Raw genomic sequence first — 25,007 nt, forward strand, 5'->3', positions numbered from 1 at the left:
ATCGGTATGATTCGGTATTTAAGAGTAGGTAAATCGAGATTACCTACATCTGGCCCATAGTCTCCAAACAAAAGATTAAAGGCATGTTCCAAGACATGTTGGAGGACGAGAGAATGGAGCAACATAGGAAGAAGCAGGCAGTCGTAATATACGGGTTAAACCCCCTAATCTCTGAGAGAGGCTTTTTTTATTTGGCCGATATCCCCAATCCCCAGCATAGATTTATATTGCTAAGGTTTCGACTAAACATGATTCCATTCATGCTAGGTTATCCTAATAAAACATATAAGCATGCAGATTTAATCCAGTGTCCATGTGACAAACTGTCTAGACAAACGGATTTGCATTTAATTTTGTTCTGTAGCCTCTATAAGAAGGAAAGGGATGTGTATTTAAAGCCGTTGCTAAAGAAAATGAATTTTAACCAGTGCCGGGTGGCACTACATTTTTTAAAACGTCTATCAGATCCACTGGCATGTTTTTCACTAGCCGCGTTTCTGTGGGCCAGTGTAAAAAAAAAGAAATACGAGGACTAGGTTAATAATAAATGGCCCTGTACTCTAAAAATTGCTAAGACCTTTTTGGGGTTTGATAATGATAAAATAGATCAGCTGAAAAGAATTATATTAGGTGTCGTAAAGAAAGTAAAAATTGTAATTAGGTTTATTTTAACATATATATGTATATATATATTTTTTTTTTTCTTTTATTTGTATTGTATTTTATGCTGTAAATTGTATCTTGTACTTTTATGATCAATTTGTATTTGATCGAATAAAGTTTATGACTATGACATTTGGGTATTTGGTTTGACCTTCAAAGGTCAAAGTTTAGGGAGAAAAGTTACAGGCAGGCTGAAAATGGAGGCTGCATCCAGAATGTTCCAGCTGCCTCAGGAGGCATCAGCAGGAGATAGAGGAAGTGCGACCCCTGGCGTTGGAAGAGGGCTCTGCCTCTGGAACGGTCAGACACCTGAAGCTGCAGTGCACTTCTATCCACGCCTCTAAGCTGCAAGTCAGCCTGCTGCAGCCTTCTTCTTGGGTCTCATAATCTGCAAAACCTGCTTTGTTTTGTGTTAGTCCGTTCCTTCACCGCATAGTGGTGGACGTGCCTTGCTATGCAACACCTCTTGGTTACAAACGCTGACCCCAGTGGCTCCTTTTCTTCTCCAAGATCTTCTGTCTTATTTATTTATTTATTTTTTGCAGTTTTCTATAGCATGTTCTTGCTTGGCCCAGGGAGCAGTGTTACAAGAGATCCAAACACTTTGGGGCGTGTTTACAAGCCCCTTGCGCCGCCGGTACGACACTTTTTCCCATATTAAAAGTGACGCACCTGTGGCGCAAGGGGCTTATAAATAAGCTCCTTCGTGGTTTTTAGTACATGAGAACCAGATAATACTGGGGCATATTTACAAAAAAATGGTGCAGCGATCAAAGCAATTTAGCAGCGCCGTGCAGCATCATTTAAAAAACGCAGGGATGCGTCGTATTCACAAGAATACGGGCACCTCTTGGTTTGCCCTTGCGCCGACGCTAAAACAAGCTGCCCAGCGCTGACACAGACACCGTTACGCCATGCAAGGGTGCCTGCATTGCAGGAATGATTGTTTATGTGCTGGAAGAGACACCTTCCTGCGCATAAACAATCATTAAAGGCGATTTGCTCCTTCCCTGTGTGCTGCACTACGCGGCACACATAGAAAGAGCAAAAATGAGGTGAAATAAAAGTATTTCTTCTCGTTGCGCCACTCTAACGCCTGCTTTTCATTGGTGTTAGTTTATGGCGCTGCGTCAGATATACAGATCCTTGTAAATTTGGGGCAGCGTCAAAAACCAATGGGTGTTGCGGTGGAACGCTCACAGCAACACCAATTTCACGCCCCTTTAACGCAGATACTTGCATGAAAGGGTTCGATATTTACAAAACGGCGTTAAGGCACGCAAAGTGGCTTAACGCCGCTTTCTAAATATAGAGCAGGGCATTGCGCCACCAGAGAACCATAAAAAGTGACGCTTCGGTGGCGCAATACCCTTGTAAATATGCCCCACAGGCTTTTTATTTTAGGCCCGGGGATGTAAAGTGATTTGCGCAGAATTGAAGCGTACTGAGCTGAGGCTGGGATTTAAACTTGACTGCCCAGTTCTAAAGTCAGTAACTCTGGTCACTAGGCCACATCTGGCCGGCGCTGCCTCGAAGAACTGCACATAGCTCCCAGTAAGGTAGCAAAGCACTACATCGTCTGCTTTGAAGGCCAAGAGTAATTACACCGTTTGCAATGCATGAGCACATTATACATTCATGGTCTGATGTCTGGTTCCTTGACTAATGTCACAATCTGATGCTGGTTCCTAAACTGACTGAGGTCATTTCCTGGAGTGATGTCACAGTCTATTTTCAGATTTGTGTATGATGACACCGTTCGTTTAGAGTCCCGCCCCTTCCTTGATGTCTCTGTCTGGCATCAGGTTATGAGTCTGAAACCACAGAATGACATCATTTCTACCTGATGATATGGTTTAATGTCTAGTGCAAGGGATTATGTCACAGTCTATTGGGTCCTGATGTGATATTTGTTCTTGGAGTGATATTACTTTTTTAGGTAACCAATGCAAGAATTACCAATCAAACTGTTTGTCAACCTAAGAAACCTCACACTTAAAGGAAAAGAAGGCACATTTGGTAACAGAAGCACAAAAAACAATACGAACGCTATCAATGCAAACTAACCTCACTGCTTAATTAACTGGATGTCATATTTTAACATCACAATTTGCAAAATGCCAGGAAGACGATGTTGAACTTTCCATGACTTCAGGCTACGCTTTCATTGAGAAACAAGCATTTGCAATGCAATAGGTCTCGCATTAGGAAAGTTTGAGCTATTGGTACTGTAAATGACAAATTTTTTATTTATGTGTTGGTTTTGAAAATAGCGAAATTAATAGCTTTGTCATTTACAATGCCAATAGTTTTAACTTTCGCATATGTGACACCTATAGCATTTGTAATGCAATATGTGTTGTATTTACGTGACCTAGATGTATTGATATTACAAATAAAAATGGCTTTTATTTTTTTTAAGAATTAATACTGAAATAAAAGTTATTGTAATTTATAATGGCAATAGCTTTTGTAAATATTTAAAGATTATGTTCATTGTATTTTATTGTGACGGAAATCCAAGAACAGAAGTGAAATATTAACATCTTTTTGTGACATTTGTAATAAAGCTTGAAACATTGAGAGAACCTATTTGAACCAGTTGTTGTTGAATGGTTGCACATATTGATGCTGTGGTAGCGCTGAGTGATGTTGTGGTGGTGACGAGTGATGCTGTGGTGGTGCTTAGTGATGTTGTGGTGCCCCTGAGTGATGCTGTGGTGGTGCTCAGTGATGCTGCAGTGATGCGATAGCTAGATAGAGTGAGTGCGATAGATAGAGTAAGTGCGATAGATAGATAGAGGGAGGGCGATAGATAGATAGAGGGAGGGCGATAGATAGAGGGAGGGCAATAGATAGATAGATAGAGTGAGGGCGATAGAGTGAGTGCGATAGATAGACAGATAGATAGAGTGAGGGCGATAGATAGACAGATAGATAGAGTGAGTGCGATAGATAGACAGATAGATAGAGTGAGGGCGATAGATAGAGAGACAGATAGATAAAGTGTATTTATGTAGCATTGAGTAGAGTGTAAGTATGAGGTGTGCAATTATGTTGCATATAATTACGTGGCACTGAGTGGTATTTGGAGTGTATGTTCCATTGCAGAGTGTGTGAGGGTGCAGAGTGTGTGTGGGTGCAGAGTGTGTGTGGGTGCAGAGTGTGTGAGGGTGCAGAGTGTGTGTGGGTGCAGAGTGTGTGTGGGTGCAGAGTGTGTGAGGGTGCAGAGTGTGTGAGGGTGCAGAGTGTGTGAGGGTGCAGAGTGTGTGAGGGTGCAGAGTGTGTGTGGGTGCAGAGTGTGTGAGGGTGCAGAGTGTGTGAGGGTGCAGAGTTTGTGAGGGTGCAGAGTGTGTGAGGGTGCAGAGGGTGCAGTGTGTGTGCAGGTGCAGTGTGTGTGCAGGTGCAGTGTGTGTGCAGGTGCAGTGTGTGTGCAGGTGCAGTGTGTGTGCGGGTGCAGTGTGTGAGGGTGCGGTGTGTGAGGGTTCGGTGTGTGAGTGTGCGGTGTGTTAGGGTGCGGTGTGTGAGGGTGCGGGGTGTGAGGGTGAGGGGTGTGAGGGTGCGGCGTGTGAGGGTGCGGCGTGTGAGGGTGTGGCGTGTGAGGGTGCGGTGTGTGAGGGTGCAGTGTGTGACGGTGCAGCGTGTGAGAGTGCAGCGTGTGAGGGTGCAGTGTGTGTGTGAGGGTGCAGTGTATGTGCAGGTGCAGTGTGTGTGCGGGTGCAGTGTGTGTGTGCGGGTGCAGTGTGTGAGGGTGCGGTGTGTGAGGGTGCGGTGTGTGAGGGTGCGGTGTGTGAGGGTGCGGTGTGTGAGGGTGCGGGGTGTGAGGGGGTAGTGTGTGTGAGGGGGTAGTGTGTGTGAGGGTGCAGTGTGTGTGAGGGTGCAGTGTGTGTGTATGGGTGCGGTGTGTGAGGGTGCGGTGTGTGTGTGTGGGTGCGGTGTGTGTGGGTGCGGTGTGTGAGGGTGCGGTGTGTGTGAGGGTGCGGTGTGTGTGGGGGGCGGTGTGTGAGGGTGTGGTGTGTGAGGGTGCGGTGTGTGAGGGTGCGGTGTGTGAGGGTGCGATGTGTGAGGGTGCGATGTGTGAGGGTGCGGTGTGTGAGGGTGCAGTGTGTGTGAGGGTGCAGTGTGTGTGAGGTGCAGTGTATGTGAGGGTGCGGTGTGTGAGGGTGTGGTGTGAGGGTGCAGTGTGTGTGAGGGTGCAGTGTGTGTGTGAGGGTGCAGTGTGGCTACAGACATGATCTGCATAAACAAAGTAGAATCCACAGGGTGGTAGTTCAGTGGTCCCTCAGGGATGGGGAGCACACCGTGTTTTTTAAATGCCCCTCACACACCAACAGGCCCCTTGGTGTCATGCTTCATCATCGGGGCCTTCGCACCCCTCTACGGGATGCGGCGTGCTACGACAGAACGACTACGCAGGAGCACTTTTGTAGTGAGCTATGTGAGGGGGTGTGGTTTACGTGATGTGAGTGAGGTGAGGTGAAAAAAGTGATTAAAAAATACCTGGCACTAAGGAAAAGAGAAAATGTTATTCTGTCCCTGGCTGGTATCAGTAAAAAGTGCAAGGACTGGTTGAAAAAATACGTGCTAGGGTATATCAACCAACTACAGTGTCAACATGTTTCGGAGTACAAGACTCCTTCTTCAGGACGAGGATGTGCACTATGATCCCCACCTTACTCACATGGAATGTGAAAGTGCTCAAAAAAATTAAATACAAAAATAATGTGTAATGTACCTATCAATGTTTTAAAAGATGGTTTGCTCGTTGCGCCCAATTGGCGTTTCAAAAATCTGAAAAGAAAAAACACAGTAAATAAACTAGTCGGATGTCCCGGAACATAGTGGACTTGCTAGTCGGATGTCCAGGAAACAAGAGCAAAGGAAAGGAAAGGGAAAGAGTATTCCTTTTCGTAACAATGGTAAGCATGCAGAACTCCACTTTGGGTCTGGTACCTTGCAAGAGAGAGACACATTTAGGGGGGACATACAGTACAAGACACAACCATACATACACACATGTAATATCCCTGGTGTACATGGGAATGAAAAAGGTAGTGTTACTTTGTGGTACAGGCTTACTTAAGTTCAAAATGCGGATGGCCCCATGAGCCTTAGCGTGGTATTGGGGGTATCACTTCTCATTGCCCAGTCAGCAACCTATAAGATAGTAAATAGCGGTATTTAGGGAGGTGAAAAAAGGAGATTAAAGCCAGGTTACTAACGAGTGAGAGTACACCCCTAGTTACAACACGCTCCTACTCACGATGACTGCAAGGACTGGATGCCTGCCTTCCCCGCAACGCTGCTCCGCTGTAAGTGAGCTCTCAAAGCGAAGATTCACATTTTATACCCTCAGCGGTAGTTAATTAGTTGGGGATGATTGAATGATTGTAAGCGGAAGAGGCCCATACATGGGTAGGGGCAGGGTCTTTGTTAAGAAAACTCCCGGAGCTGCGCAGGGTTAGGACGCGCTGTTTCTAAGGTTGAGCTAAAGCCCAACGCGCATGTGCAGGGCAGAGCCGGTATAGCAAATAGTGGTGTGCTGGCTCTAAGAAGAACTAAAGCCCAACGCGCATGCGCAGGGCAGAGCTGGTACCGCGATAGCGGCGTGCCGGTAACGCATGCGCAGACCATGTTATGGGGTCAGTTACGCGTCGCGCATGCGCGAAACACCAACAACGGAGATAATGTGTACCAGTTAATGGCCAATTTCTCACAAGGTATATAAATACACTTTGTCCCTCAATAGTTCACCCATGGGGGGAGAGGGAGTGGCAGATCAAAAACCCTATATACTAAAGGCCCGATATCTAAAGTAGTAGGGTGTTAAAGACTGTGGTAATTATCAAAATGGCCCTAAACACCTACCCCCTCGGTAGGGGAGGGATGGGTGGTTTTTTGCATGCCTTATGGATTGGAAAAAAATATACTGTGAGGGTGAAAAAGGCAATCGCACGGGCTTTTCCTGTGACATTAAAACCCCGAGGATGATGGTTTTACATAGAGGGGTAGCAGTCATATGTCACTCATCATACTATTCATACAGTGTTGAACCTAACGTAATTGGCTCCATGGGATGGAGTCATTGAGGCCTGTGACATCGGTGCCCAGCCGGAACACCCAACGTTGTTCCTTTTCCAACAAACCAACGTCTGATGGAAGTTGCTCAATCACTGTCCAATGTACATCGTTGACACAGTGCTGATGTTCAAGGAAATGTGCTGACATCTTTGTTGTTACCTTCTTGCACCTAATGTTACTCTTATGCTCGTTTATCCTGACTTTAATTTGTCTGGTGGTCATGCCCACATATTCCTTGCCGCAGGGACAGGTGATCAGGTAGACCACGTTTCTACTGTTACAATTCGTGAACATTCGTTGCTCCCAGCTTGTCCCATTGGCGAAGTAGAGGGTCTGACTCTTCTTAGTCAGGTGACAGCAGTTGCAGTTGCCACATTGATGGTGGCCATGTAACCCTTTTAGTCTGGTTTGCTCTGCCTTCGGTGATTTTGGCCTTGTATGGACTAAGATGTCCTTCAGGTTCCTGCCTCGTCTGTGGGCGAACATTGGTTTTTCTAAGGATAATGTGCCACATGTGAGGGTACGCCAATGTCTATTCACCAGCTTCGTCACTTGGTTGGTGACCGGACTGTATGTGGTTACACAGACCGTTCTCTCCATCTGGTTGTTGGATGTAGGTTTGTCTTCAAGAAGGGACTCACGATTGTTATTTCTGGCTCTCTTCATAGCCTTCTGAATAACAGTGGTTGGGTACTTCCTTTCTTTCAGCTTAGTGCAGAGATCTTGCGCTTGACGTTTGTATTTCGCCAAATCGCTACAATTCCGACGCAGGCGGAGGAACTGCCCATAAGGTAGATTCTCCCTCAGGTGACGCGGATGGAAACTGTCGAACCTGAGGAGACAGTTCCTGGCCGTCAGACATGATCTATCAGCCATAAACAGGACCAGACAGCTGTGCTCAGATCTTAAAGGGTGCAAACTTTCCAATGAATGAAGAAAATAACAAATAAGCTGTGTGTGAGGGTGCAAAGTGTGTGAGGGTGCAGTGTGTGTGAGGGTGCAGTGTGTGTGAGGGTGCAGAGTGTGTGAGGGTGCAGAGTGTGTGAGGGTGCAGAGTGTGTGTGTGTGGGTGGGGTGTGTGTGGGTGCGGTGTGTGTGGGTGCGGTGTGTGTGTGGGTGCGGTGTGTGTGTGTGTGTGCGGTGTGTGTGTGTGTGCGGTGTGTGTGGGTGCGGTGTATGGTGTGTGAGTGTGCAGTGTGTGAGGGTTCAGTGTGTGTGAGGGTGCGGTGTGTGAGGGTGCGGTATGTGAGGCTGCGGTGTGTGAAGGTGCAGTGTGTGTGTGAGGGTGCAGTGTGTGCGTGAGGGAACAGTGTGTGCGAGGGTGCGGTGTGTGAGGGTGCAGTGTCTGTGAGGATGCAGTGTGTGTGAGGGTGCAGTGTGTGTAAGGTTACGGTGTGTGAGGGTGCGGTGTGTGAGGGTGCGGTGTGTGTGAGGGTGCAGTGTGGTTACAGACATGATCTATTAGCCATAAACAGGAGCAGGCAGCTGTGTTCAGATCATAAAGGGAGTAAACTTTCCAATGAATGAAGAAAATAACAGATAAGCTGTGTGTGAGGGTGCAGAGTGTGTGAGGGTGCAGAGTGTGTGAGGGTGCAGAGTGTGTGTGTGAGGGTGCAGAGTGTGTGTGGGTGTGGTGTCTGTGTGGGTGCGGTGTGTGTGTGGGTGTGGTGTGTGTGTGGGTGCGGTGTGTGTGTGGGTACAGTGTATGGGTGTGGGTGTGGGTGTGGGTGTGTGCGGTGTGTGTGTGGGTTCAGTGTATGGGTGTAGGTGTGTGCGGGTGTGTGTGGGTGCGGTGTGTGATGGTGCAGTGTGTGAGGGTGCAGTGTGTGAGGGTGCGGTGTGTGAGGGTGCCGTGTGTGAGGGTGCCGTGTGTGTGTGCGAGGGTGTGGTGTGTGTGAGGGTGCTGTTTGTGTGAGGGTGCGGTGTGTGTGAGGGTGCAGTGTGTGTGAGGGTGCGGTGTGTGTGAGTGTGCAGTGTGTGTGAGGTTGCGGTGTATGAGGGTGCGGTGTGTGAAGGTGCGGTGTTTGAGGGTGCGGTGTGTGAGGGTGCGGTGTGTGAGGGTGCGGTGTGTGTGAGGGTGCGGTGTGTGTGAGGGTGCAGTGTGTGTGAGGGTGCGGTGTATGAGGGTGCAGTGTGTATGAGGGTGCAGTGTGTGTGAGGGTGCGGTGTGTGAGGGTGGACAGCATCAGGGGAGGTTCTCATCCCTTATGTCTCAGACGTGAACTACCACCTGGATAATTCAAGCAATTTCTCGTGCAACCTTGGCGTAGCACAGGTACATTCATTCCCAAATGGCAGAGTGGGTTCAATGAAGGTTCTTAATATCAAGGCACTATGGAACCCTCCTGCGGTTACCGTGGACAATACACTCATGTCTTTAGGATGTCCCCATTATGAAAGTAATATTCAGGACAATATTCCCCCAGAACTGGGCTGACTGAAATGATTCTCAAACATACAAGGATGCCTGACCAGCTGAAGCCCCGTTCTGTGGTTTCCCTACATTTTGACTAAAAGTGTGACTTGTCCCAGCAAGTAGGAAATGGGACTGGGAACCTATTATGATCCTGTTCTGCCTGCACCTGGCCGCTTAAACGGTAGCTTCCGCAGACTATCACATTCATAGATCAAGTGATAAACGTACGAATGCGATTGCGTGTGAATGGGGGTTGAATCGTGCACTCTTAATGGGAGCGAACGTGTGAAGGGATGATTTGAACACTGGGTTGTGAAATAACAAATAAAATAGACGTGCAACCAAGCGTACACATACAGACAGATGCGCGTGTGCGCGCGCGGAAACAGACACGAGAACAACAGAGGATGCAAAAGCATAGTTTGCGGCAGGAGTGGACAACGGACTCTAAGAATAAACTAGCTTTGGGAATTTCATGCCAATGCTCTAAATCATGCAATTTCCGGACACCGAGGCAGCAGACATTTTGAATTAGGAGATCCCAAAACAACAAATGGAATGCACGCTGCGGTCCACAGAACGTTATGTAATTGCTTTGTGTATTATGCATACAAAAAAAGTTACGCATATTGAAAAATCGCTTAAAAATCTCACACGCATAAAACATATTCATGAACGCCACCGAAAGAATCATTACCATGAGGTAGCACAAGAAATTTTAAAAGAAAAGAAACAATAAAATCGGTGAGCATTACTAAAATATTGTCCCATTGCCTTACCACTCACGTCTGATTAGCATAAACAATATACTTCATACGTGAGAAAAGAGATTAAATAGCATTTACACGAATCTATTTAGACTTTATATTATAGTACATACCATATACGTCATTCTGTTTTTAAAGACAGAAATGAGAGAGTGCTATTTTAGTGTGCCCTAGTGGGCCAGATAGGGGAGGGAGGGCCACAAGAAGCAGAGCGATAAGCAAAAGAATGACAGGGTGGGAACGGGCGGGTGCCCCGACGACTGGTTCTACCGCTCACTGTGAGGCCCTTGCTGTGTTCTTTCAGGACAAGGTCCAAAACATCTATATGACCTTTCCATCTACAGGGCCCCCAGGGGGGTCCCCGACCAACATCTATGGAGATGTCGCTTTGCACACGCTGCCCCCGTTGACATCTGAAGGGTTTGACATCTTGGCGAAGCAGGTTAAATCTGGGTCCCCCGCTGACCCGCTCAGTTCGACTCTTTTCAGAGACCAGTCGTTCGTGGGACGGGCCGTGGTGCACTCCTTGATTAACATCTCGTTGGAGTCTGGCACGGTTCCCCTTAGCTGGAAGCGGGCGGTGGTTTCTCCTATCTTAAAGAAACCCTCACTGGACCCGGATAAGCCCGAGAATTACCGGCCTATCTCTTTGCTCCCTTGGCCTACCAAAGTCCTAGAGGCCCATGTCAACAAAGTTCTGTCGGCCCACCTTATCCAGGCTAACATCTTGGACCCCACCCAGAACAGCTTCCGTCCTGGCCACAGTACGGAGACCGCCCTTCTCTCCATGGCGGAACATCTTCGTACAGTGATGGATGCGGGGCAGACAGCGGCGCTCGTGTTATTAGACCTGAGCGCCGCGTTTGATACTGTGTCCCATCCCATCCTGTTACATCGCCTGGAGGAGATTGGGCTGGGTGGCACTGCCCTCCAGTGGTTTCGCTCCTTCCTGGACGATCGTTTCTTTAGCGTTGCTTTGCCACCGTTCCAGTCCCAATTCCATCCTCTGAGACAGGGAGTCCCGCAAGGCTCCTCGCTGAGCCCCACGCTGTTTAATCTGTACGTGAGACCGCTGGCTGAGGTCGTCGAGCAATGGGACATGACTATGGTCTCATATGCGGACGACACTCAGCTAGCGGTTACGATCAGCGGGGATGCGGACCGGGACGCCCCTAGGTTTCAGAGTGGTCTTAGGGCGGTGGCAAGCTGGATGAAGAACAACTGTCTCCAGCTCAACGCAAAGAAAACAGAGATCATGATCGTTGGTAGGAGGGCGGAACTTTGGGGGGACAAGTGGTGGCCCGCTGAACTGGGGCCGGTCCCCCGCCCGGTCACTGAACTAAAGAATTTGGGAGTATGGATGGACCCCGCTCTCAGCTATGTGGGCCATTCGAAGAAAATCGCGGCCTGCTGCTTTGGTATCTTGCGGTCGCTGCGTCCCATTCTGAAGTTCTTTGACCGTGGTACCAGGCAGCTGATAGTCCAGGCCACTGTACTATCTCGCCTGGACTATGCAAGCTCTCTCCTGGTAGGGACCAATGTGGCAGAGACTATTCGCCTCCAACGGGTGCAGAACGCCGCGGCGAGAGCCATTGTTGGCTTACCTCGAACGAGCTCCGTCTCTGGCACTCTGAGATCGCTGCACTGGCTGCCCATCAAGTCACGCATTCAGTTTAAAGTGCTTTGTCTGGCGTTTAAGATCTTGAGGGGAGGAGGTCCCCAAATTCTTGAAGATCTTTTGTCTTGGTACGTCCCTACCCGTTCTTTGAGATCGGGGGGCCAAGCTCTCGCCGTGATCCCCCGATACAGGTTGTGTCGGGTTGGTGGCCGGTCCTTCCGGGTCAAGGCAGCTGAGCTTTGGAACTCCCTCCCAGTTGAACTGCGGTTAATAGACAATCTGTTAGCGTTCCGTAAAGCTCTGAAAACTTTTCTTTTTTAAACTGCCCCTCTGCTTTTATTTGTTGTGTTCTTGGTATTGGTTGCACATTTGCCTGCCATGCGCCAGGACGCCCCTTAGCTGGGGCAGCTGTGCGCAATACAAATGTGTGTAACATAACATAACATAAGAGGAAGGGAAGGCCTGGAAAAGAAAGTTAGAAATCTCACGTGACTGCTCAATGACGCCCCGTAGCCCCCCTTGGGATTTCGGCAGTGTTCTCTTCACGCGCTCAGAATTCCTGGCTCGCGCACATCTCATGACGTGCAGCCAGCTGCCCTCGCGCTACACACTGTGTGACCGCAGCTGGCCTGCAAACAAGGGGGCCCTTTAGTTCTGGCACTGAGGTACAGGCGCGGCCCCTCCAGTTCTCACGACATCTTAAACACAAGTACTAAAAACAAGTGACGTCAGGCGGGCGCACGCACTTCTGCGCAAGCGCAGAGTGTTCTTGGCCGCGTCTCCGACTCTGACAAGTGACGTCAGGCGGGCGCACGCACTTCTGCGCAGGCACAGAGTGTTCTTGGCCGCGTCTCCGGCTCCGCCTGCTAATGGCGTAGAAGAGGTGATGGACGGCACTGGAGTCCCTGGCCGTTCCTTGCCGCGTCGCCCCCGCCCGCCGTAGCAGCACTGGAGCCCCTGGACGCATCGCACCCGCCCATCCACTGGGAGCCAGGCAGAAGGAGCCCGCAAGAAAAGAGCCTGGTGAGGTAAGGGGGGGGGGGGCGTGTGTGTATGCAGTGTGTGTGCGCGCGTGGATCTGCGTGTGTGTATGCAGTGTGTGTGTGTGTGTGTGCGCGTGGATCTGCGTGTGTGTATGCAGTGTGTGTGTGCCTGTGTATGGCTGTGTATGTGCGCATGCGTGAGTGTGGAGTGTGTTTGCTCAAGGGAATGTGGCACAAGAGGGGCACGGCGCCGTGCGCGCTCACGAGGTCAAATCTGAGCAAATCTGCGCTTGTGCACCCTCTTGTGTCCACATTCCCAGAAACGGGTTGTTGGACCCGGCCTCATGGCGTGGTCCTACCCCTCTCGCATGGCGGGCCCAGGACAACATCAGCCCTCCTCCGGACCTCGGGCGGCCCCTTCGGCCCGACCCGGCACACCCCAACACCACGGATCCGGCTACCATCCCGGATCCCCATCATCGGCCTGACCCCAGCGTAGGCCCATCACGACCGAAGCACGAGGCCGTGCCCGACTCCATCTTGGGCCCACCACGTCACGACCACGTGGCCTCGGCCCAAGCCTCGGCCCCAGCGCAGCCCAGACATCGAGGCACCAAGGTCCACCCAGGTGGTCGAGTGGCCACTCGACAGATCCCGGAGGGAGAGGAGTTTCGATGGCCCTCCAGCCGTCCCCGGACGCCTGGTATCGATCGCCCTCCGGCCTCCCTGGGCGCTGGCTCCACCCCCCTGCTGGGTGTCTGGACACCATCATCCCGGCCCCTCTGGCCCCCAGGCGCGAGGGTCCGGACATCAAAGGACCTCCGTCCTATATCTGGGCCAGTCCCGGAGTAGGACGCCAGTTGTATCCTGGACTGGAAGCCCTGCTGACGCTGTCACGGCCGACACCAGACGAACTCATCCTTCCTGTAACCTGAACCACCTGAGAGCCTGCCGGCGCTGCCGCGGCCCACCTTGCTGAACCACCTGAGAGCCTGCTGGCGCTGCCGCGGCCTACCTTGCTGAACCACCTAAGAGCCTGCTGGCGCTGCCGCGGCCTACCTTGCTGAACCATCCTGTTAGCCTGCTGGCGCCGCCGCGGCTCGAACCTCTCGGAACCCCCCAGCTCGAGGATTGAGAGCTGTGCGTAGGGTATCCCTTCCTCCACCCAGAGTAAGACTGTCCCGCTACCTTACCCCCCTTGTCCGAGACTTTACGGATCCCTCGATCCCGCTGTATATACTGCCAAGAGCCCTCAACCGTTACTACTTATAAAAGCTTGAGAACTTGACCTCCGGTGTGGTGTCCATTTGTAGTGTTGTGATTACTCTGCTGTACGATCCTAGGAGGGGCCCTCATTCAGGAGGCCTCTCGGCAACGCTCGGCTACTTCTCGACAGAGGGGTTGACCTAGGGGTGGTCAGTCAGACATCTTCTGCCTCCCCCGGGTCGCCTTTCTAACATTGGTGGCAAGCGCCGGGATCCGAGCCCACGCAGATCGTACAGAGAGTGATTCACTCGCTACCCAGAAAAACCCACTGCGACCATGAGCACAGAATTCCAGAAGGAGAAAATGGAAGACTACAGTCACAAGGAGCTGAAGCAATTCTGCAAAGATCTAGGCATCGCTACCACTGGCTTAAGCACCAAAGAGGATTTCAAATCGGCCCTGCAGGCCTGGGTGGACGCCGGTGAGGCGCCACCTCCGAGTGAAGATAACCCGGGCCCGGACGGAGGCCCGGAGGCTCAGCTGAACCCAGCGGGAGAGAGACCCGCAAACCCAAACACGGGCCTCTCCCACGAAGACGCCCGAGAACGAGAGAGGAACCGGCTCCACGAGCTAGAGCTTGCGCGACTCAGACAAGAAGGAGAGATCCAACTGGCAGAAAGGAAGCTAGCCCTCGAGCAGCTACGGCTAGAAGGAGACCTAGAAGAAAAGCGAAGACAAAGAGACCTCGAGGAGAAGAAACTCCTGCTCGAGCACGAGCGCGTCCTCAAAGAACTAGAATTTAAAGCCAAGGCAAACGAGACTGCCACCTCCGGGGGTAAGACCTCACCTCCCCCGGTAGACACAAAGGTGCACATACCCAAGGATGTCGTCAAAGAGTACTATAAGAACGACGACATCCAGCAGTGGTTCAAAGCTTACGAGGTCGCCATGGCCGCCCATCGAGTACCCCTCAGGGACTGGGGTGCCGGCCTGTGGGGGAAGTTTATCAACGAAGGGAGAGACGCCCTGCTGGAGCTCCCTGATACCGAGAGGACCTCGTACGAGCACATGAAGACCGCCCTCCTCACTCGCTACGGACTCACCCCCGAGATGTACCGGCAGCGATTTCGAGACTGCAAAAAAATCCCCGGTACCACATGGGTGGAATACGTGAATTATTACAGTCGAGCCTTCGAGGGGTGGACTCGGGGCTGCCAGGTCACCACCTACCAGCAGTTAGTCGACCTCATTCTATGGGAACACCTGTCCAATAACTGTTTCGTCGAACTCCGGCAGCACCTCCTCGACAGCAAATTGACTGAGCCCCGAAAACTCGCTGTCGAGGCAGACCGATGGGCGAGCACCCGAGTTCCTCGGAACACGATGGGAGATTACGGCCGGGGGTCCCCGGGGAACCACCGACCACGAGGTGGCGGAGTAGGCCAGAGCCGGGGTCGAGATGCCCCCCAGGGGTCATCCCCTACCTCCACGTCGCCAACCCTGGGCCGGAGAGGGGGCCCCCCAGCCAGGCCGGGGCCCCGCCCGAACGTTACGTGCCACAGATGCCAGCGACAGGGTCATTATGCGAATGACCCCCTCTGCCCGATGAACCAGCGACCCGGCACCACTGGGCCCCCAGCCCGCCAGATCGCGGCAGCTGCCCTAGGTGAAGAAAGAAGTGAGGAAGAGGACAACGACCACGAGCAGGCCGAGTGGGAGCCCGCCGCCATGACCTTAGCCTGCCTGGGTACTCACGACATGATCCCCCGAGGGCCGATCCCCGGCAACACCCAGAAGTACCGCCAGTGGGTCACCATCAATGGTCGCCGGACCGAAGCCCTCCGTGACACTGGGGCCAGCGTGACAGCGGTCCGCTGCCATCTGGTGACCCCGGAACAGATCCTTCCTAACGTCCTATGCCCAGTCCGATCCGCAGATAACTCCGAAACTATGTGTCAGATGGCCCGCATCCCCTTCGAGTGGGGGGGAGTGTCGGGCGTGCTGAAAGTGACTGTCCGCGACGATGCCCCCGTGGACTGCCTCCTTGGGAACGACCTGGAAAGTTCCCCATGGGCTGGCGTCGAACGAAGAGAGCACCTGGGGATGCTAGGCCTTCCCGAGTGGGTCTGTGCGACCACCCGCTCCATGTCCGCCCGAGCCTCCGCCCCGGCGGTGGAGGCTCCAACAGAGGAGCCAGAATGGCCCGCACCTCCACCACCCGTCGTCCCCGAGGACGCCGACACCGAGCCCGGCCCCCACGGGCCCGACCAAGAAGGTCTCACCGAGCTCAACCACCTCCCGGAACTCGCTCAATGGCACCAAGAAGGTGGCCCCACCCGCGAACAGTTCCGGCAGGAACAGAAAACCTGCCCCTCCCTCGAGGGGATGCGACAGCAAGCCGCTACGCAAGCCACTGGAGACCCCGCGGGGTCCCACTGGGTCTACTGGGACAACAACCTCCTTTACAGTGAGCAGAAGATTGCCGAGCTAGGGGCCGGCCATGTGCTGGTTGTACCCCTCCGGTTCAGAGACTTCCTCCTGAACTTAGCACATGATGTGCCCCTCGCCGGGCACCTGGGGCAGGACAAAACTTACAGCCGCCTGGTGACCCATTTCTACTGGCCAAAAATGCGCACTGATGTACAGAACCACTGCAGGACCTGCCCGACCTGTCAAGCCAGCGGGAAGAGCGGGGGGAAAGTCAAAGCCCCGCTCCAGCCGTTCCCTGTGGTAACCACCCCCTTCGAGCGAGTGGGAATAGACATCGTAGGGCCCCTGGACCCTCGCACCTCGCAGGGGCACCGCTTCATCCTCGTCCTGGTGGACCATGCCACCCGCTATCCTGAGGCCATCCCCCTCCGAACCATCACGGCCCCCGTGGTGGGCCGAGCCCTCATGAGCATCTTCTCCCGAGTCGGCTTCCCCCGAGAAGTCGTGAGTGATCGGGGGTCCAACTTCATCTCGAAGCATATGCGGTCCCTATGGCAACAGTGCGGGGTCGCATATAAGTTCACCACCCCGTATCACCCCCAGGGGAATGGACTAGTGGAACGCTTTAACAGGACACTGAAGGGAATGATCAAGGGCCTAGAAGAGCCCCTCCAGCGCAAGTGGGATGTCCTGCTGCCCTGCCTCCTGTTCGCCTACCGAGAGGTACCCCAGAAATCCCTGGGGTTCAGCCCGTTCGAACTCTTGTACGGACACCCGGTTCGAGGCCCCCTTAGCCTGGTCAAGGAAGGCTGGGAGACAGCAGTTCGAGATGCCCCACCGGATGTCTACCGGTACCTCCTGACACTCCGCAACCAGACTCGGAAGTTCAGGGAACTTGCCGAGGCCAACCTGGAGGCCAGTCAGGAGGAAATGAAACGCTGGTATGACCAGAACGCCTCGTCCATCGAGTTCGAGCCGGGCCAGCAAGTCTGGGTCATGTCCCCGGTTGAACCGTGTGCCCTCCAGGACAAATGGACGGGGCCCTTCAAGGTGGTGGAGCGCAAGAGCCCCGTCACCTACCTGGTAGACATGGAGTCCCCCAAGAACCCCCTCCGGGTTCTACACGCTAACCGGCTCAAGCCGCACTTCGCACGCACTGAACTGAGTCTGCTGCTGGCGACCGATGACGGAGCTGAAGACGACTCCGAGCCACTACCAGATCTCCTCAGCACCACCGAGAAAGACGGCTCCTTCGAGGGGGTCCGGCTCTCCTCTACCCTGACCCCAGAGCAGCAACAAGACTGCCGGAAGCTGCTGGGGCAGTTTGCGGATCTGTTTTCCCTCACGCCGGGGGTCACCCGGTGGTGTGTCCACGATGTGGACACCGGAGACAGCCCCCCTGTGAAACAACGAGCTTTTCGAGTGCCCGACCGGGTTCGGGCCTGCATCCAATCCGAGGTGGCCAAGATGTTGGCCCTGGGGGTAGTCGAACCCTCCAACAGTCCCTGGGCCAGTCCCGTTGTTCTGGTCCCGAAAGCCGCTTCCCCCGGAACAGCGCCCGAGCTCCGGTTCTGTGTTGACTACCGAGGACTGAATGCAGTCACCAGGACCGACGCACATCCCATCCCCAGGGCGGATGAACTGATCGATCGCCTAGGGGCCACCAGATACCTCAGCACCTTCGATCTCACGGCGGGGTATTGGCAGATCGGCCTTACCCCTGGCGCACAAGAGCGATCGGCCTTCTCGACGCCAGATGGCCACTATCACTTCAAAGTGATGCCCTTCGGCATGAAAAATGCGCCGGCCACCTTCCAGAGACTAGTGAACCAGGTGCTGGCCGGACTAGAGGAATACAGCGCCGCCTATCTAGATGACATTGCAGTGTACAGCCTTCACTGGGATGAGCACCTGTCCCACCTCTGGGAAGTCCTGACGGCCCTCCGGCGGGCCGGACTGACAATCAAAGCCAGCAAATGCCAGATAGGCCAAGGGTCCGTGACCTATCTAGGACACCAAGTGGGGAGCGGTCAAGTAGCTCCCCTCCAACCAAAGGTAGACGCCATCCGGGCCTGGGAGCCCCCGGTCACCCAGACCGCCGTCCGAGCCTTCCTGGGGCTCACCGGATACTATCGGCGATTTATAAAAGACTACGGGAGCATTGTGGGGCCCCTCACCGAACTGACCTCAAAGAGATTACCCCAGAAGGTGCACTGGACCCCTGCGTGCCAGACAGCATTTGAGACTTTAAAGACTGCCATGTGCACCGCCCCTGTGCTCCAGGCCCCCGACTACAGCAGAGAGTTCGTAGTCCAAACCGACGCCTCGGAGCACGGCATCGGGGCGGTCCTGTCACAAGTTAACCCCGAAGGAATCGACCGGCCTGTGGCCTTCATCAGCCGACGCCTCCTGGCAAGAGAACAGCGGTGGAGCACCATCGAGAGGGAAGCCTTTGCCGTGGTGTGGGCACTCAAGAAGCTCCGGCCTTACCTCTTCGGCACCCACTTCCGAGTCCAGACCGACCACCAGCCCCTGCGTTGGTTGATGCAGATGCGGGGAGAAAACCCGAAACTGCTGCGCTGGTCCATTTCTCTGCAGGGGATGGATTTCACTGTGGAGCATCGCCCCGGCAACGACCACGCCAATGCCGACGGCCTGTCCAGATTCTTCCGCCTCGGCGAGGAGAATCCCCAAGAAAATGGGTGACTCTCCCCTGCCTTCAGCTGGGGGGGACGCGTGTTGGACCCGGCCTCATGGCGTGGTCCTACCCCTCCCGCATGGCGGGCCCAGGACAACATCAGCCCTCCTCCTGACCTCGGGCGGCCCCTTCGGCCCGACCCGGCACACCCCAACACCACGGATCCGGCTACCATCCCGGATCCCCATCATCGGCCTGACCCCAGCGTAGGCCCATCACGACCGAAGCACGAGGCCGTGCCCGACTCCATCTTGGGCCCACCACGTCACGACCACGTGGCCTCGGCCCAAGCCTCGGCCCCAGCGCAGCCCAGACATCGAGGCACCAAGGTCCACCCAGGTGGTCGAGTGGCCACTCGACAGATCCCGGAGGGAGAGGAGTTTCGATGGCCCTCCAGCCGTCCCCGGACGCCTGGTATCGATCGCCCTCCGGCCTCCCTGGGCGCTGGCTCCACCCCCCTGCTGGGTGTCTGGACACCATCATCCCGGCCCCTCTGGCCCCCAGGCGCGAGGGTCCGGACATCAAAGGACCTCCGTCCTATATCTGGGCCAGTCCCGGAGTAGGACGCCAGTTGTATCCTGGACTGGAAGCCCTGCTGACGCTGTCACGGCCGACACCAGACGAACTCATCCTTCCTGTAACCTGAACCACCTGAGAGCCTGCCGGCGCTGCCGCGGCCCACCTTGCTGAACCACCTGAGAGCCTGCTGGCGCTGCCGCGGCCTACCTTGCTGAACCACCAATAGATGTCTTCGCTGACTAAGCAATGCTTCGCATTGCTTACGTCTAGCTTGACCTAAAAATGCTGCCTCATTTTTATTTCCAATGCCCTTGGAGGAAGTCCTACTTCTCTTTCTAAATTGACCAGGAGGCCTTGTGTAGTCTTTCTTCAATGTCTACTGACCTGTCTCAATCTTATATTAGCTTACTATCCTCCTGGGAAACATCCTTTACAACAAAACTTTTACAACGCAGTGCTTTTACAACGCAGGTTTTACAACGAAAACCATTACAACGCATTGCGCTGGGGGCGCTCTAGGATAGGGAATAGTTTTAATTTACTATCCAACACCTTCCCTACTATCCACGGGGACTGGAGTTGGAATAGTAAATTAAACTATTCACTATCCAGCACCCCAAAGCGCTATGCGTTGTAACAGCATGCGTTGTAAAAACTGCGTCGTAACAGCATGTGTGGTAAAAGCATGCGTTGTAATGTCATACAACCATCCTCCTTCATGATGTCCAAGTCTACATTACAAGCGCCTCCACTCCAACACTCAATTCTAGAATACAAGACATTGGTGAGGTTCTCACAAGCACGTTGTACTTCTATGCCCCAAACACCACAACCTCTTCCAGGGCCGACTGGCTTGTGCTGAAAACAAAAGTCCTGATTTCGCTGGTTCTGTACATTGGCACAAGGCCTTTGTCCATAGGCTTGACCACAGAGCCAGCCACAGCCCTTTGCCTCTTGAAAATCAACGCTTGGCGCCATAAAACACGTGAAATGGCTCTGACCTGGGTTATTGGAGACCAAGCACTGTTCTCCTCCCCAGGGTTGGTGCTCGTCAGGAGGCACACTCCCACCTAGCGATGCAGGTAGAGGTTTGCCTCTCGACGGAGATGTAGCTGGGCTTATGAGGGATGTATGAGGGCCGATCACGTGACACCCGAATTCATGTGGCGTGAGGTGCAACTGTTGTAGTTCACTAACACCAACGGCACACTGGACCCTCAAAAGGCATTGACTAGCCTGTTGTCGCAGTCACCTTAATTGATATATTATTCTGCACACTCACCCAGTGCTTAATTTGAGCCAGTGGTTTCCGGTGCTCAGCACCTGCACTTAATCATCAACACCGTCGCTTTTCATGAGCACCAGTTAAGGACACATTAATGTACAGGGAGATTAAGTGATTTGCCCAGAATCAAAGGATATTGAGCCGTCACCGAGACTCGAACCTGGTTCCTCAGCGCCAAAGTCTGCAGCTCTGGACATTATGCCACATCCTCTCCCCACTTTCATGTTTAGCAGTTGGTTCTGCTTTAGGAGGCGCTAACAGGAGAAATGGGCTGGTGAAAACTACCTCCTGACGAGAGCCCCTGCACTTGTTTTTTTTACAAATTAAAGACTGCACTCACCAACGCTGCTCTTCATGTCACTTTTGAATCTATTACTGCCTGTCGCGTCATGGATTATTACAGAGTTACGCTTACTTTAAAGGAGATATCCTTTTTCCTCTGTCTCTACAGCTGTCCTTATTACGAAGTCTCCATAGCATTGTCCTTAAGTTTGGACTGTAAACTGGGACACATCACTTCAGTATATAACTCCCCTCTGGTCATATTTTGTCCTTGCCAGATCTTGCCCACCCTTTCGCCTGGGCCCCTCCTGCCAGCGGCCTAAGTTTGACTTGCGATTGGGTGACCCATAACTAGTCCTCAATGATGAGAGGGCCATATTCCACCTCACAGCAGGCCTTCTCCCCTGCCAGAAATGGCTCCAGCTTCCATCAGAGCCTTCATGCATTTTGACGACGGTCTTTAACAACTTTTCACCAAAGTGTTGGAGTTAGAGGAGGAGGTCTTCATACAAGAATCTGGAGCCACTGGTTCTTTTATTATACAGTTAATTAAAACCATAACATACAAACATCATATTGGTACTTAATAAAATTAAGGCTTAAAAGTTGAATACACATTATAAAATCTAACAGTACGAGATGAATAGCAATTCCAAAACAGCCACTGGAGCCTCTAAGCAGGAGCGGCCAGTGCAGGTAAGAGCAGTGGGGCGGGGAAGGGGGGGACTCCGACGACGAGGGAAAATTAATTATTTAATTAATTTTCCCTTTTCGAGACGCCGCCCCACCGCACTTACATGCACAGGCCACTCCTGCCACTAAGGTAGGAGGTAAGTTCTTTATTATTTATTACATGTTAAAACCTTAGATCACGGCGATAGCAGGTAGGGCCTATCAGACCTTCATCCTCCCTCCAACATTCTGCCACACATCAGCGGATACCCAAAACGTGGGCTCGCTGAAGTCCTGCCACCCCGGTTTCACTTTCTCTTCCATTGGACAGGGATCAAGTGCTTCACTTTGCTCCCTGGCCCTTTATTTAGTCCGCAGTTCACAGTGAGGTTGGTTTCTAGTCACCAGAACTAACTCCTCAAAGCTCTGCCCAACCACGTATGACCTGTGGTGCCCCAAAGGTGCTTGTTTCCAGTCCAGGGAGGACCTGACCTGGCAGTTCGCCCTGGACTGTTCCCATTGGGCGCAGGGTCAAGACTGATCTGCATATGGCTGGGTCCAAACTGGAATGGCATGGTGAGCAAAAACCAATGGATTTAAGTCCAAGATCTCTGTACTGGGATGAATGTTCGACATTCTTCGGCATTCTGTCCATCAATTGTTCTTTTTGGGTTCCCAGAAGGTCGGCCAATGTCTGTAGTTGTAAAGTGGTCAAAAGAGCATGGACTGGACAGAGGCCCCGACTAATGAATTACCAGTGGCAGTGTTTAATTGAAGCATTATTGACACCCAGCACTTTCTTCTCTTCCAGGTCCTTTGACTGACGTCACGGTCTGACATCAGGCTGATGGACGGATTTCATATTTGAAGACAATACAGTCCTTAAAGGACAGTTGTTTTCCTCACTCCCTTTCTCTTCCCCAAACCTTTCCATTTTGCTACTCACCTCCTTTTCTTCTCCGTCTCGGCACACCACCCTTCCCTTTTATCTCCTAGCTGATACACCCACTCTTTCCTCTCTCCACTTCTCCTGTCTCTCACACTCTTCCTCCCAAGTTTCCATCTTTTCTTCTCACTCACTCACTCTCTCCAATTCCCTACTTCTCTTTACCTTCATCTTCCTCTCTCTCCTTCTCACTCGCATCTTTCTTTTCATTCACCCTGTCGCCCTCCTTTTATTCTCTCTGCTCTTATTATTTCTTACTCTCCCAAAGTTCCGCCCCTTGTCTCACCCGCTCTCTTTCCTAGTACCAAGCTTGGGGTTTCCTCTGCCCTGTTTTCCTTTCTCTTCCTCGCTCTCTCTCCCCTGATATCTGATCTCCTTTCGTTTGACTCCTTTCATTCGCTCCTTCTCTGTTTTTCCTACTCTCACACTCTATAACCAAGAGAGACGAGTTCTAATCCTGGCTTCACCGCTAGACCGCACCGTGTGTCCTTAACCAAAGCACATTATCTCTGGGCGCCTCCGCACCGGGGCCTATAACATGGGATTTCGTTTAAGAGCAGCCTAAGCCACACCGTGTATAAATAAATGGACATTGATTGGTTTTCTCACCACATCTCCTCCTCGCTCGCCCCCCCTCCCCCCCCCCCTCCCTCCTCTGCTCCCGCCTCCTGCAGTATCTCTTGAGAGAGCCCTGCCATTGGCTGGAGCGGCTGCCCGTCCTCGGCCGGTGACGTCATGCTGCGGTGCCTGGGATGGGCATTTTCCATATATTTTTTTTTAATTCTGGGCAGCGGGGACCGAAGACCAGCAAACAACACCCCCCTCCTCCTCCTCCTCATCCTCCCCGGACCCCAAACCCAGCATCCCTCCCATCACCCCGAGACTGTTACCAAGGAGACGGCCATCCGAGAAGAGGACCCAGGGAGGGACCACCGGGCATAGGGTACCCGGGAGAGACAGACAGACATCCCACATACGCCCAGGACACAGACACCGGGGAGCGGAAACCAAGAGACATCTGGAAGAGGGTACCACGGGAGACAGGCAGACATCACGGATACGGTAACCAGGGAGACAGACATCCGGGGCACGGTAACCAGGAGGCAGACAGACACCCCCCATACGGTATCCAAGGAGATAGTCAGTCTAAGAGACAGACCAGGGAGAGGCCGCCAGGTGACAGACGGTCCCTCCATCACTCTTGCACTGAGCGCCCCCGGAACCAGGAGCGGACATGGGGACCCCCGAGCCCTGCACTGCCCCCCTCCTCGTGCTCCTGCTCCTCGCCCTGCTCCACGGGGGGCTCTGCAACAAAGGTGGGTCCCGGGAGCGAGCGCCTCGACGTGGGTGTGTCTGTGTGTGAGCTATATATACCATATGTCATAGGCGCGCTCAGTATAGGATCCGTGCGCGCTCGCCCTATTATTTCTAATGCACGTGTGTATTTAAGATGCAGGCTTCATTCGGGAAGAGCAGCGTGGCGCCCCTCTCACTACCAGGGAGTTATTTGCTGCTCGCGAGCTTTGGGAATATTAGAAATGTGCCCACAATTGGTTTAGAGGGGGGCAGAGTTATAGGCCTCCCAAAATGGCCTCGGAGCACGGGGCTGTCACGTGACCTTTAGCATGTAGTCGCTATCTCGGAATCGCGTGTGCATACATCTATCTACACATAAAAACGAGATAATAATTACCTAATTACATGTATCTATACATACACACACCAATGACTATATATATATATATATATATATATATATATATATATATATACATATATATATGTATATACACACACACACACACACACATATATAATATATAATATATATATATATATATATATATATATATATATATATATATATATATATATATATATATATATATATATGTGTGTGTGTGTGCGCGTGTATAGTGCGGCTCAGAGTATTACGTGCTGTTTGCGTATTGTATACTAAACCGAATTATTTTCACGGAAATATTTGCTGCAATGAAGCTGTATTACGTACGTGTACATCTTTTTACATCAATATTCGTTGTCGTTTATCACCTAGCGCCCACTTGGAGAAAAAGCAGGCGCTTTAGTTGTGCAGTCACAGGCGGTAGGGCGAGAAGGAGAGGGCCCTGGGGCCCTGCGAGTGCCTGTATGGTTGTGGGGGAGGGAGGGGGTGGAAGGCGAGGGGGGTGCGTGCGTGCACGCGCCTATATGTGCGTGTTTGAGATAGTGCTTGTTTGCGTGCGCAGGCATGAGTAGTAGTGATATGTGTTTGTGTATAGACGTGTTTGTGGGTTTCTGTGACATGCATCACATGTCTCTATGCACATTTCTAATCATGTTTTAGAATACATACTTTGGAAAGCCAGTAGAGTGTTTGGTATGTGTGAGTGTGTTTGTGTGCGTGTGTACATAAACATTTATGGTATTTTTTGTAATTATTC

At 52.4% G+C, this 25,007-nt stretch overlaps 1 protein-coding gene across 1 annotated transcript in view; it reads left to right on the forward strand.

Annotated features, from left to right (window-relative positions):
- Positions 1 to 23,363: 23,363 nt before the first annotated feature.
- The window catches only part of CLSTN3 (calsyntenin 3), a 179,616-nt gene continuing 177,972 nt past the window's right edge, over positions 23,364 to 25,007 (forward strand). Inside the window, exon 1 of the mRNA XM_078651483.1 lies at positions 23,364 to 23,882. Within this exon, the coding sequence (XP_078507609.1) occupies positions 23,801 to 23,882 (82 nt within the window). The 5' untranslated portion in view covers positions 23,364 to 23,800. The remainder of the gene's footprint in view (positions 23,883 to 25,007) is intronic.

Source organism: Lissotriton helveticus, chromosome 7, assembly GCF_964261635.1.
Source record: "Lissotriton helveticus chromosome 7, aLisHel1.1, whole genome shotgun sequence".
In the NCBI taxonomy this organism is placed as follows: Eukaryota; Metazoa; Chordata; class Amphibia; order Caudata; family Salamandridae; genus Lissotriton; species Lissotriton helveticus.